Source organism: Delphinus delphis, chromosome 16, assembly GCF_949987515.2.
Source record: "Delphinus delphis chromosome 16, mDelDel1.2, whole genome shotgun sequence".
NCBI lineage: Eukaryota > Metazoa > Chordata > Mammalia > Artiodactyla > Delphinidae > Delphinus > Delphinus delphis.
The window spans coordinates 346,681-360,353 of NC_082698.1; the positions used below are offsets into that span (position 1 = coordinate 346,681).

The 13,673-nt window shown below is 58.1% G+C and overlaps 1 protein-coding gene across 3 annotated transcripts; it reads left to right on the forward strand.

The window, feature by feature from the left end:
• The first annotated feature begins 343 nt into the window (after window positions 1-343).
• CALY (calcyon neuron specific vesicular protein) lies at window positions 344-12,071 on the forward strand. Of its 3 annotated transcripts, none has more exons than XM_060033814.1 (6): window positions 351-527; window positions 8,117-8,259; window positions 9,185-9,301; window positions 9,914-10,027; window positions 11,023-11,388; window positions 11,686-12,071. In XM_060033814.1, the coding sequence occupies exons 2-5, from the start codon at window positions 8,137-8,139 to the stop codon at window positions 11,353-11,355; spliced, it is 687 nt and encodes a 228-aa protein (XP_059889797.1). In that variant the 5' UTR covers window positions 351-527; window positions 8,117-8,136; the 3' UTR covers window positions 11,356-11,388; window positions 11,686-12,071. The 3 variants fall into 3 exon arrangements, with proteins under 3 accessions (XP_059889798.1, XP_059889797.1, XP_059889796.1); XM_060033813.1 differs by having other exon boundaries at window positions 360-527; window positions 11,755-12,071; XM_060033815.1 differs by lacking the exon at window positions 9,914-10,027 and having other exon boundaries at window positions 344-527; window positions 11,755-12,071.
• The last annotated feature ends 1,602 nt before the right edge of the window (window positions 12,072-13,673 follow it).

Consider the following 13,673-nt stretch of genomic DNA (forward strand, 5'->3'; position numbering starts at 1 on the left):
TGGACGCCGAGCCGTGAGGAGGAGGCCCTCTGGGCGGGTGGGGGCCCAACCCAGCTGTGCCTGAACCAAGCGGACCAAAGGGGGCAAGACTGCGCGCCCGACGAAGTGGTGCCTGGGAGCCTGGACATCCCCAGGGTAGGATGCTGGCCAGGGTGTCTGTCCCCTCCCCGCCCCGCCTGCAGTGCGGTGGTGTGAGTGTGTGAGGTGTATGTATATGTGTGTGCAGCGTGTGAATGGTGTGTGTGTGAGATGTGTGCCGTGGGTGGATGCGGTGTGCGTGTCTAAGCCAGTGACAGGTTGCGGGGGCGGCACAGCTCCTACGGGCACGCGTGGGAGGCGGGGCGGCGGCGGCAGACGCACTGCTCGCCTCCTCCAGCCTGCATCTCCCTGGCAACAACGGCAGCCTCGGTCTGGGGCTCGGCCCCTCCCCCGCCGCGCCCCAGCTGAGAAGCGTCTGGAACCGCATCCTTCCTCCGCATCCTTGTCCTGCGACTGCATCCTGCTGCAGCTGCCCGTTGGAGCCGCCTGTGAGCCATTTGCACATTTGTCCTTGTGGAGCGGAGCTGGGGGGCGGGTGGGGGGCCGAATGTGCGCACGAGTGTTGGGTGTGCGGGGGTCGCAGGTATACTGGTGTGTGTGCACGGATGTGCGAGGGGCGTGTGCAGGGGTGAGAGAGTGGCGGGGGGGGGGGGGAACTGCGGCTGACCCGTTGGCAGCCGGCCGGGCAGGGGTCGGCCCAAGCGCAGGAGGTTGTCCTCAGGCCCCCCCGAGGATCCGGGGCCTCCGCGGGAAGAGTCCCTGCCTGGATGTTCCAGAAGGGCCGTGGGTGTCCAGCCTTGCGCAGACCCGACGTGCCTCCCAGATTCCCGTCCGCGGTAGAGCGGGGCAGCTCGGGTGGGGGTAGGACTGCTGGACATCAGCTCCCCCTGTCCCATGGAGACTGCAGCCCCCTCCCCGCGAGCCAGCTCCACCTCTGCAGGTCTGAGAGAGCCAGTGGGAGATGGGCGTCCCGAGGTGGAGAAGGGGTGCCAGTTCCAGCTCTACCTGAGGTTCAGCTCTACCTGAGGGGGTGGGGGAGGCAGAAGGGGCTTCCGACGGACCAGATCACGAAGCGCTGCCGGCAACGGCACGGTGGTGGCGGAGGTGAGGGAGGCTACGTGGCAGGCGGGACGTGGCCAAGAAGCGGAGAGAGGGCGTTTGTCCAGAACCGCCTGCCGCGGGCGCTCGGTGCGGAGCCACAGGTGGCTGGTACTTGGGACGCTGAAGCCGGGGGCAGACCTGCACCTCCCCCCACCTGCCCCGCTCGCCTGGGCCTCTCAGGGCTGGGCTGGCGCCTGCAGTCCACCTGCCCTTCAACCGGCAGTCAAACCCACCATCGGCCTGCAGGGCAACGGGTGGGAGCGCACCTGGGTGGGCGTTGTGGCTGGGCCTGGAAGGGGCGGCGCGGGGCCGGGGGCCTTGCGGGTTCGGCAAAGCGCGCAGGTCCCCCGCGCTCCGTTGTCACACGCACGCCCAATGCACACAGGACGCTCGTGCCCGCCCGCACATGCAGGCGCCGGTGCATACCTCCGAGTGACGCAGCATCCCAGGGTGGCGTATGTGTGAAAGCGAGTCTGTGACGTGACCTGCAGCCAAGCTTCCTGAGGGCTTTCGGCTGAGGGTCCGTGCCCTCCCGTCCAGCCACCCATCGCAGCCTCAGCACAACCTCACTGCTCAACCTGTGCCCCCTCCCCAAGCCTCGTAGAGGAGACGTACACCGCCCCACATCCCAGCCCAGCAGCCTACGGCGAGCGGGGAGCAGCTGATCCGCTGTCAAAGGCACAATTACAGCGCAGCGTGGAGGGAGGGGGCCGGTGGGAGGAGTAGGGAAGACCCCTCCCATTCCACGGAGCTAAGTGTCTGTCGTGTGAATGAGCCCAGCCAGCCTGCCCAGAGGGTCTGCATGACTCAGGCAGGGAAAGGAATTTTGCGGGGGGGGTGCTTCCCAGATGCAGCCCAGCCCCTACCCCAGCATTCTGCCTGGAACAAGGCGCCTAGAGTCAGACACAGAGGGTCCGTTGGGCCCCCAAGTCTTTTCTTCAAGAAGACGTGTCATTGCCTGCCTGTCTCTGTTGCCATGGAAACCCAAGATGATGTAACGTGGACGTCATGCAGAGGCAGAGGAGTTGGAGCTTACGTTTGGCTTAAAGGGAACCCAGAGGCGGAGCTCGTATGGATAGGGGCGTCCTGAGGGAGAGGACGGGGAGACCTCGGCCTTCCGCCTTCCAGGGGGCGTGGCCACCAAGCTGAGATTGACAGGTTTGCGGGGGTGGGGGCTGTGCCCCCTCTGCCCCTCCCGGCTCCTGTCTGTAAACCGCAGGTTGGGTTTGAGAGTCGCGGGGCGTCTGCTGCGTGAAGGCCCCCAGCCCCCTCCCCCTAGAGGGCACCCCCCCCAGCCCCTCGCCAAGCTCCCCTAAAGGCCGGGGCGCTTGCTGTCCCCACCTCGCACAGCCCTCCCCTGCAGTGCCCGGTCGTTCCCCCCCGCCCTCCTCCGCGGCCCCCTTTCGGCGGTTTTCATCTCTATTTCCTTCTTCGCACGGATCGCCCGACCTTCTTTTATTTATATGTTGATGGCTCCTTGTCCGTCTCTGCCTCGTGGAGCGTGGACGTCATATACGCGCGGTACGAGCGAAGAAGGACAGATGTCCCGCCCGCCTGGGGCAGGTGCCCAGGTGCCCGGACGTCATCCACAGGCCGAGGCCCGGCCAGGCCTCGACCCACCTCAGGAAGAGCACACCGCCTCAGCCTGGGGTGGGTGGGGAGTGGGGACGCTTTGCCGGTCTGTACGGCCCGGGCAAGGCGCGCACATCCGGGGAAGGGCGCCGGCTCAAGACCCTAAGAGAAGCCTCCTCCGCGGGCGCCTGGGGAGTGAGTCCACGATGCGGCGGCCCCTCTCCCAGCCTGGGCCGGGGGCTTCCTGCCCTCCCCACAGTGACCGCCCCGAGCCTCCCTGCCCAGTGCCTCCCACACGTCCTGCAGGTCTGTCTGACTCTGCCGCTGGCAGGGGCTCCCCCTCTGCGTTCCCACCTGGCCTGCCCGCACCGGCACCCACAGCAGGGCCTGGCTGCTGGGGTTTGAGTGAGGGCCTGGCAGGCACCTGCGGTGGTGGAGCTGATGCCCAGGAGGGTCGCTCAGGACAGAAGTTTGGGGGTTGCAGGGTGGATGCAGGCAGTGGCGAGGGAGGGGCCACATTCGGAGGCCAGGGCGGAAAGCTCAGCCCGAGGTCCTCGTTAGGAAGTGGACAGCCAGGGCACAGTTGTCAAAAGGCTGTTCAGTCCTGGGAGAGGGCGTGGCCTGGCTGTGCCTCTGCTACCTGCCCGCTGTCGTTTGGTTTTGTTTGTTTTTAACCTTTTTTGTTGTGAAATATAACGAACTCAGAAGAGGACACGAAGCAAACGTGCAGCCTAATGATTCGTCATAAGTGAACCCCAGGCGTCCAGCACCCAAGAGAAGACCGGAAACGCCCGCCCCGCCCCGAAGCCGCTCCCCTCCCCCAAGGGCACCACCGGGGACTCTGCAGACGCAGGAGCATTGGCCGCACCTCCGAGCTCCTGAGCGCGGGATGGGGTCCTAAACAAGGCTGTTGTGTTTCTTTATTCTCGACCCTTCATGTGTGCCTGGCTTCTTCTGGCCAACGCTGGCTTTGTGATTCAGGGCTGTTCTTGCAGGTAGCGTGGTCCCTTCCCTTCCCTGCTCTGACGACCTCGCAGAAACGCCTCTATTCATGTGCTTGTTCCACTGTGGAGATGCCCCGTGGTGCGCGCGTCTGTGGGCAGTGCTGCTGTGCACGTGGGTGCACACCTGCCTTCCTGCGGGGTGTCTGCCCAGGAGTGAGTGAGGCCGTCACAGGTTCAACACCCTAGATAAAGCGGCCCCACCCCACCCTGTGGCGGCCTGTGTTCCTGCTCTCCCTGTCCTGGTGTTCGGCTTCCCCCCGCCCCGCTCCCCCACCACCACCCCCGCAATTTGTCTCTTCAAGGATAATGGAGTGAGCAGCATTTCAGTATTCATGGCCATTGGAAATCCTCTTCTGTCCATTTTTCTCTTGGGTGATCTGCCTGTCTTTCTTGACCAACTTGAGACGCTCTGTTTATACGGTAGATGCCTGACCCATCTTGGCTTCCACCATAGCTGGGTGGCTCCAGACAGCAGACGTTCGTTCTTGCGCAGCTCTGGAGGCAAGAGGCGGGACATCAAGATGCTGCAAGGGCCGAGCTCCCCTGAGGCTCCAGGGGAGGCTCCTTCCTTCCTCTTCCAGCTTCGGTGGCCCCAGGAGTCCCTTGGCTTGTGGCCACCTCCCTCTAGTATCCACCTCCATCTTCAACATGGCTTCCTTCCTGTGTGTGTCTGTGTCCAAATTTCTCCCTTCTTATAAGGACACCAGTCATTGGATCAGGGTCCACCCTAATCCAGTATGAGCTCATCTTAACTTGATTAGATCTGCAGAGACCCTATTCCCAAATAAGATCACGTTCACAGGTGCCCAGGTTAGGGCTTGGGCTCGTCTTGTTGTTGAACCCACAACAAGTCCTTTCTCATTTGCAGGTTGCAAATATTTTCTCCCAGTCTTGGTTTCTGTTTCCATTCTTTGAAGGCTGTGTTTTGATGGGCAGAAGCTCTTAATTTTTTAATTGAACTGTAGTTAATTTACAGTGTTGTGTTAGTTTCAGGTGTACAGCAAAGTGATTCAGTTATACATATATAGCTATTCCTTTTTGGATTCTTTTCCATTATAGGTTATTACAAGATATTGATTATAGTTCCCTGTGGTACACAGTAGGTCCTTGTTGTTTACCTATTTTATATATAGTAGTGTGTATATGTTAATCCCAAACTCCTAATTTATCTCCCCCTACCCCTGCTATCCCCTTTGGTAACCATACGTTTGTTATAAGAAGCTGTTAATTTTAATGTAGTTCTTTTATCAATATTTTCTTTTGTGGTTAGCGCTTATTTGTGATACTGAAAAACTCTTTCCCTCCCTGAGACCAGGAAAATATTCTCCTGTATTATCTCCACGACGCTTTTCCATCTTGGCTTATCCACCGGGAGTAGATTTTTGTGTGGGGTGTGAGGTGGGGATTGGGTCCACTGTTTGCCATGTGGACGTTGGGTGGCCATCCCCAAGCTTTGCAGTGACATCTCCGTGGTCCGTGTGTATAGGGTGTGTCACATGGGTCTTTGTACATCACGCAGTGATACCACACGGCTATGTGACAAGCTAGACGCCTGGCAGACAAGTGCCCCCCTCGGTCTTTTCCAAGATGTTATGAGTATCCTTGTCCCTCTGCCTTCCATATAAAATTACAAAGTTTATCAAATTCACACAAAAAGGACTTCCCTGGTAGCGCAGTGGTTGGGAATCCGCCTGCCAATTCAGGGGACACGGGTTCGAGCCCTGGTCTAGGAAGATCACACATGCCACGGAGCAACTAAGCCCATGTGCCACAACTACTGAGTCCATGCGCCACAACTACTGAAGCCCGCGTGCCTAGAGCCTGTACTCCACAACAAGAGAAGCCACCACAACGGGAAGCCCATGCACTGCAATGAGAGTAGCCCCCGCTCGCTGCAACTAGAGAAAGCCCACGCACAGCAACGAAGACCCAACACAGCCAAAAATAAATTAAATAAATTTATTTTAAAAATACAGAACTATTGATATATTTTTAAAAAATTTCACCTTGAAATTTTGATTGGGATTTATTGATTCTATAGCTACACTTTGAGGGGAAATGATGTTTTTAAACATGGAAACTTCCAAAATCCATGACCATATATTTCCCCATTTATTTAAGGAATTTAGGAGTTATTTGGTCTCAGTCAATAATGTCTTTTTTAGGGGCTTCCCTGGTGGCGCAGTGGTTGAGAGTCCACCTGCCGATGTAGGCGACACGGGTTTGTGCCCCGGTCTGGGTAGATCCCACATGCCGTGGAGCGGCTGAGCCCGTGAGCCATGGCCGCTGAGCCTGCGCATCCGGAGCCTGTGCTCCGCAACGGGAGAGGCCACAACAGTGAGAGGCCCGCGTACCGCAAAAAATAAATTAATAATAATAATGTCTTTTTTTAAAAAAAAATTATTTAGGCTGCACAGGGTCTTAGTTGTGGCATGCAGGCTTCTTAGTTGTGGCAGGCATGCAGGATCTAGTTCCCTAACCAGGGATCGAACCTGGGCCCCCTGCATTGGGAGCGTGGAGTCTTACCCACGGGACCACCTGGGAAGTCCCAGTCAATAGTGTCTTGACAGAGGTTTCTTCTGGGTTTCCACAGGGAGGTCCTTCTAATCTCTTGTTAGACCTGCTCCTGAGCATTCGATATCTCTGATACTGTGTAAGTGGAATATTTCAACAAATTATGTTTTAATTTTTTGTCACTGATACATAGAAACAGCACTGATTTCTGAATACCTTAAGCCCATCAACTCTGCTGAACTCACTTTCCAACCCGTATAATTTATACGCAGATTCTCTTAGATTTTCTACACACAGAAGATGCTTTCTCTGTGAATAATGAGAGTCTTACCTAATCTCATCCAGGCTTTGTACCTCTTATTTCTTTTTCCTGCCATATGGCTTGGCTAGGACCTCTATAAATCACCATCATTTATAGAACTGATAATAAAGGGCCTTGTATCTCCCTTTCTTTTTTTTTTTTTTTTTTGGCTGTGCCGCGCAGCTTGTGGGATCTTAGTTCCCAGACCAGGGACTGAACTGGGCCCTCGACAGTGAAAGCATGAAGTCCTAACCACTGGACCACCAGGGAATTCCAATAGATTTTTTAAAATAGTAAACAAATGTTGAACCTTACCAGATACTTTTTCAGCTACTATTGAAATTGATGAGATCATTTTTCTTCTTTATTCTGTTCATATGGTGAAAATAATGATTGCTTTCAGATGTGAAATTTCCAGAATACACCCAGCCTTTTAATATCTTGCTAGATTCCACATGCTTGCATTTTATCTGGGGCCTTGGCACTGGTGTTGGTGGGTAGCATGGCCTGCGAGGTCTTCTGTCTCGTTGTCCTTGCCGAGTTCTGAGATAGAGGTCGTGCTGGCTTCACAAGCTGGGGTGTGCTCCCGTGTTCTTTCCTCTGGATGAGTTTTGTATGAAATTTGCATGATTTCCTCCTTAAATGATTGGTAGAATCCAGGGGTGATGCTGCCTGGGCCTGGAGTTCTTTGTTGGAAGATTTTAACAAGAGATTTAATTTCTTAGTGGACATGGGACCATTTCTTTCTCCTTTTGATTGGCTGAGTATATTTTGTGTTTCTGTTTTTTCAGTTTCAAGTCATTTGCTGTGTTCCTTTTCTCTTATCAGTCAGCCTAGAAGTGAAACCATCTTGACCTCCCCCAGGAAGCTTTGTGCTCCTCCAAGCCATGCAGGTCCCTCCCACCTCCTGCCTGCCCCCCACTCCTGTTCTTGTCAGGGCGTTCCAGCTCCCCAGATGGTCCAGTCCATGTACACCATTACTACCACGCTCTGTGCAGTTAGCTCTTGGATTCATTCACCAGCATCCTCTTTCTGTAGCTCTTTGTTACTTCCTGCATCTCCAGTAGGGTTGCCAGATAAAACATAGGACACCCAGTTAAATTTGAATTTCAGATAGACAATACTTTTTAGTATAAATATGTTCCTGTATTGCATATTACATGGATATATCATAAAAAGCAAAAGCATCCGTTGCTTATCTGAAATTCAGATTTAACCTGGCGTACCGTACTGGCCACCCTACTCTCCAGGCTTCTATCTGGGATTGTTTTCTGTTGGTTGCTGCCCTTAGAATATCTCCTGGAGCAGGTGGGCCAGTGGAAGACTCTGCCAGGCAGTCACCAGTCAGAGGCACTCTCGCCTGCACGGCTGTGGGGGCCAAAGGGAGTCCAGGGGGCAGGAAGGGACTAGAATCCTGCGGCTGGACTCACCCGGTTTGTCCTGGGGAGGTTGGCCTGGCCACCCACGGCCCAACCCACCTCTGGCGTGAGGAGCATAAGGGCCAGCCTGGGGCCCTCTCACTCCAGAGCCAGCTGGTGTGGACATCTGTTATGTGGCCAGTGACCCTGTGTCTGCCTCTGGACAGGACGAGGACTGCCATCCACCATGGTGAAGCTGAACTGCAGCTTCTCGGGGAAGACAGGCTCCGGGGACGGGGCTACCATGGACAGCGTCCCTCTGATCAGTCCCCTGGATGTCAGCCAGCTACAGCCTGCGTTCTCCGACCAGGTGAGGGGCCTGGGCCAGCGTGGAGGCCTGTGTCATCCTGCCCTGGAAACACACGGGCGTTAGCAAGGTGGCTTTAGGTGTGGCCTCCTCTAAGGGGCAGCTGAGCAAGTGGAGGAAGGGCCAGGCTGAGCCTGCTGTGTGCCCCGATCGGCTCCCCCCGCCACCCAGAACTGCCCTTTCCTCATCTGCAAACCAGGGTAAACTGGCCACAGGTGGTGGTGAGGATTCACATGCTCTCACAGACAGTGCCCAGCTTGCCTGCGGTCCAGCAGGGGCTCAGCAGCAAAAACTACCCCCTTCCTCTGCTGGGCGTGCTCTTTCTTGGATTGCAGCCTGAGATGAGGTCCTTGGGCAAGGGGTGGGTGGAGGGGGAGCTCTCAGAAGGGACCTGTAAGAAGCAGAGCTCAGCTCAGGCACAGCCCTGCCTGACCCCACCGGAGCTCTGGAGAGTGAATGGCACGCAGAGTTGTCCCAGCCTGAGGCCCCCGTCAGCCATTGGTGAGGGCAGGGGGCACGTCCCAGCATTGCTCCCATGAGCCGAGGGCAGTTCTCCAGCGATCTGTGTGGGCTTCGACCATGCCTGCTACCGTTCTGGACCTGGTTCCCAAAGGGAAGGCTCAGTGGTGGGCTTCCTGGAGGAGGGGACCAAGCTGTGGTACCCTGGAAGAGGAAGCTTCTGGCAGGGACAGCTAGCGTCCTCAGAGCCGAAGGCAGCCAGCAGACGTAGGGGCTCTTTCCATCATCTGGCCAGGCCCTGGGCTGCCACGGCCCTGGCCGACTTCCAGTGTCCCCCTCCCTTGGTGTCAGCTGGTAGCCACTAGAGCCCTGCCACTAGCACCCACACCACTGCGGGCAGCTGCCCCCTGCCCCCTTTCCCTCCCAGCCCCCCTAGTTCAGGGTCCTCCTGCATCATTTCTTCCCACAGGTTGTCATTAAGACACAGACGGAATACCAGCTGTCCTCCGGGGACCAGCCGACAAAGTTCTCCGACCTAGAGGCCCAGAAGCTGGGCGGCGGCCACCCAGAGGATGCACGTAGCAGGGTAACCCAACCCTCCCCGCCAATTCCATGGGGAGTCAGGGCAGGGGAGGTGGAGAGGCAGCTGCAAGCTGTGGGAACCCAGGCTCTGGACTGGGTGGGCTGGGGGCCCTTGGTCAGGGCCCTGCTCTCAGTAGAGCTGGACAGGGAATCACCCCATCAGAGGTAGGGCTCTGCCGGCCTCCCTGCTGCTGCTGTAACGTGGGGTGCGGGCAGCCGCCGCCCTCGGAGGAGCCCCTGGCAGGAGACACAGTGCCTGCTTGCGCCCTGCACCCTTTCCCAAGTGGGTCGTTCGTCTCTTCCTCGGTGACTCGCGATTTCCCGTAGACGATGGAGGCTCACTTTTCCTGCTGTGTCTCTGGCAAATGTGTTTTCCCTTCCTTTTCTAGCTCTTCAGCTTACTAATGGTGGCTTTTTTTATAACTTTTAGGGTACCATTTCTAAAGCCTTTCATTTCTCAGTAGTAACTCTGCCCCTTTCCCCTTTCCCCATCCTTTCTGAGAGGCCGGTGAGCCCTGGGCTGTGTGCGCGATGGGCGCCGGCCCTGAGGTTCGCGGCCCGGGCCCTGCACAGCCTCACCACCCCACCTCTCCTCTCCGCACCTGCCCACCCCCAGATGCCCACAGGGCGGATGATCGCCTTCACCATGGCGCTCATGGGCTGCCTCCTGATCATGTATAAGGCCATCTGGTATGACCAGTTCAGCTGCCCCGACGGCTTCCTGCTTCGGGTAAGGCCGGTGGACAGGGCACCGGGGCTGGGAAGGGCAGTCGCGCCCTGCAGGCAGAGTGCCAGGGAGGGTCCCAGGGGGGTGTCCTGTGGAAGGACGGGGTGCCTCCCCTCCTCTCCCCCAAGCTACCCCCAGGAGGGTTGGTCTGGGGTGTTCCCAGCTCTATGGGAACGTGACCTGCAAAGGCCCTCAAGCCCCGTCACCTTCCAGGTATATTCAAGTCCTATCTTTAGAAAAATTAAAAGAAAAGGTGTTTTAGCGAGAGGTTTTCTCTTCTTGTAATTTAAAAAGTAAAGCATAAGGAAGGAGGTCCAGGTGGAGGGAAGCCTCCCTCACTTGTATGTGGTGTGTTTCTATGTCACAGGATGTTGACGTTTTCTGTATGCTTGGAAAGTGTTCCCCCATCCTTGTTTCTTTTCTCGCAGCTTTGCTTATGGTGACTTTTACCATTTTCAGTGTATTTTTTCAAGACTCTAAGTTTTCAGTAGATAAATCGTCCCCCTTTCCCCGTGATTTCCGTGAGGGGAGCGCTCCCCCCACAGAGGCCACGAGCCCCCACTGTACTTCCAGGGGTGCACCGGGCTGCTAACGGCCCTCACTCACTGGGATTCCCTCGGGGGCCCGCGGGGTGGGGGCGGGCCGCGGGGCACTCGCCGAGCCCCCTCCCCTTCACTCAGGAGGAGGCCATGGCCACCGGCCGGTGCGTTCGGAGAAGGGCTGGCTCTCTGCGGAGCCTCCAGGTCTGAATTGCAGGCCTACCCCTGATGGCTTGAAATTACGGCAGAAATCAGTGTATTTAGGGGCACTGTCTACAGTATGACCGAACTGCTCAAAAGCAGAGGTGACCGCCCGCCCGCGGGTGGCCCACGGACGTGGCTCCCGCATCGCGGCTGATGCCACTGAGAAAAAATGCACCCCGTTTTGCACACCCGAGCCCAGGGGCGCGGCCGCCACACCTCCCCCCACCCCCGCCCCTGACCGGCCCCCTTCCGCAGCACAAGATCTGCACCCCGCTGACCCTGGAGATGTACTACACCGAGCTGGACCCTGAGCACCACCGCAGCCTCCTGGCGGCCATCGGGGCCTACCCAGTGGGCCGCAAGCACGGCACGGAGACCCCGTGGTTGTCCGCGAGCTACCACGCCTTCAAGGAGGCGCCCAAGGCGCACAAGGCGCCCGCCCGCGCGGCCATGGCGGCGGTCACCGAGCCCTCGAGGAAACCCTCGGGGAAGCCCTCGGGGAAGCCCTCGGGGGAGGCCTCGGCGCCAGGAGAGAAGGAGGCGGCGCAGAAGGTGGAGGGGAGCGCGCCGCCCCCAGCCCCCCAGTGATGGCCTCTGGCCTCCGGGTCGCAGCCCGTCCGGGTAGGTGGGACCCTCCTCCCTATCCGCCCCACCACCCCCGGGAGGGGCAGGGCGCCGGCCCGGTCGGCCGGAGGCTCACTCAGGGGTGCTGTCCGCCCTGGCGACCCCTGTGACCGCGTGAGGGTCTCGGGCAGGGAGCAGGCACGAGGGCGTGGGCAGGGCAGGATGGGGGATGGGGGGCGTGGGCAAGGCGCGAGGGTCGGGGACCGGAGTGGGGGGGGCGGGGTCAGGCGGGGGGCGGGGTCAGGCGAACTGGAGGCGGGAGGGCGGAGTTCAGCCTCATTTCTTCGCACGCAGGTGGGCGGTGTGGTCGTGCGCCCGCCCCAACTTGCCCGGCCTCACCCCTCCTCCCCTCTGTCTTCGCAGCGTCCCACGCCGGCACCTGTGACCGCCCTCGCCCGACGCTCGCCGCTCTGTGGTCGCTGTGGTCGCCGTGGTCGTGCCCCTGCTCCCAGGCCCCCTCGCTGACGCCCCCCGCCCCGTGAGCCTCTAGCTCTGTCGCTTTTCTCTGAGTAAAGATTCACCTCCACCTGGATCTCGCGCTTCTCCTGAGCATCCTCGGCTCTCCGGCCTTTTTCCTGACCCCCCAACCCCATTCGGGCGAGGGCCCGAATTCTGTCCCCCGTTGCCCAGCTCTTCTCAAGCTTTAAAGCTCAATTTAAAAGCATTTATTAACCTAGTAACCTTTGTGTATGTCTTCACTTATTCTTTAATTAATACGCCATTAATTTATACATTTACTCTCTCTAAACTGTTAAAGACATTTCCCAGAAGTGACAACTTCATTAATTAGATTCCCTATGGCTCTCAGACCCCAGGAGCCCTCTGAGCATCTAACAGCGCGGACCCCACCCGCCTGACACCGCGAGGTCGGAGTCAGATCTTAAACTGAAATTCTCTCACCTCCTGGAACTAAAACCCAGGATTGCTGAGATGAAATTTAAGCCATTTCAAATTAAAACGAGTTGCCTGTGCCGCATCCTCTTAAGACTTCCCCTGGTTTTCAGTAGCGAACAGCAGGAACTGATGCTGCTGGTACCACTTCTGGGCGAACCTAAGCCTAGACGGGCAGTAGGAGCAGGGCTCCACCCTCCCCGCGCCGTGTGCGGGGTCCCGCGGACCACCTCGCCGCACCAGGACAGGCTCCTGGGACGGACCCAGGCCAAGAGGGCCGTGGCTTCTGGCCAGTGTCAGGGTGTAGGCTGGGGCTCGGCTCTGGGTGGCCTGCCCGGCCCCCTGCGGTAGCCCCGGCCCCGCAGCGTGACCCACAGTGCAGACCCTGCAGTAGAACAGGCGAGCAAAGACTCTTTCCCCCGCCCTGCGGCCTGCGATGTGGTGACCCTTCCAGGGTTCCCTCTGCACACAGGTGCACACACTCACGTGCACACATACGGTCGTGCCTCGGTACCACGGGGATTGGTTCCAGGACACCCCACAGATATCCAAGTCTGTGGATACCAAAATCCACGGATGCTCGAGTCCCTTATATAAAATGGTGTAATATTTGCACATAACCTACGTACATCCTCCCATGTACGATAAATCATCTCTAGATTACTCAGAATACCTAATACCATGTAAATGCTGTGTAAAAAGTTTCTGGCTTGGCAAATTCAACTTTTGCTCTTTGGAAAGTTCTGGAATTTTTTTTTTTAATATTTCTGATTGGCAATTGGTTGAATCCTCGTATGCGGAGCCTGAGGGTACACAGTCACGTGTACACAGGCACACGCACACATGCCAACACACGCGTGCACACATACTCCCACCACCCCCCTCCCAGGTGTCTGGTGATGCAGCCCCCTCCCCACACACGCGTGCACACACATGTTCTTCTGGGGTGAAGACCCTTCCCCAGCTGGGGCGGTGGGTGGAGGCCCGCAGAGGTAGCGGCTGTCCTGGGGTATTGGACTGGGATGGGGACTCCTGGCTTGTGTTTTGAGTGGACTCCCCTCAGAAGCGGCCTCCACCCGCCTGGCTGTGGCTGTGCCCCCAGATGGGACGCCCCGCCTCAGGGTCCCTGCCATTCACCTAGGAGCTGGGAATCGGAGGGCGGGGGACCTAGGCCAGAGAAGAGAGTCAGCCGCGGTCCGACCAGGGGGGCTGCGCAGTCTCTTGGGACCAGACCCCTGAAAACTCAGTTTCCTCGTCTGTAAAATGGGGACCCAGGCAAGCTGGCGCCTGTGGGGGTGCTGGGACAGGGCCGCTCTCACGAATGTGGGTTCCCTCGCTCCGGAACAAGGCTCTCTGTGCCCCTGGGGTCACCCAGGCTCCGCTGGGCAGCG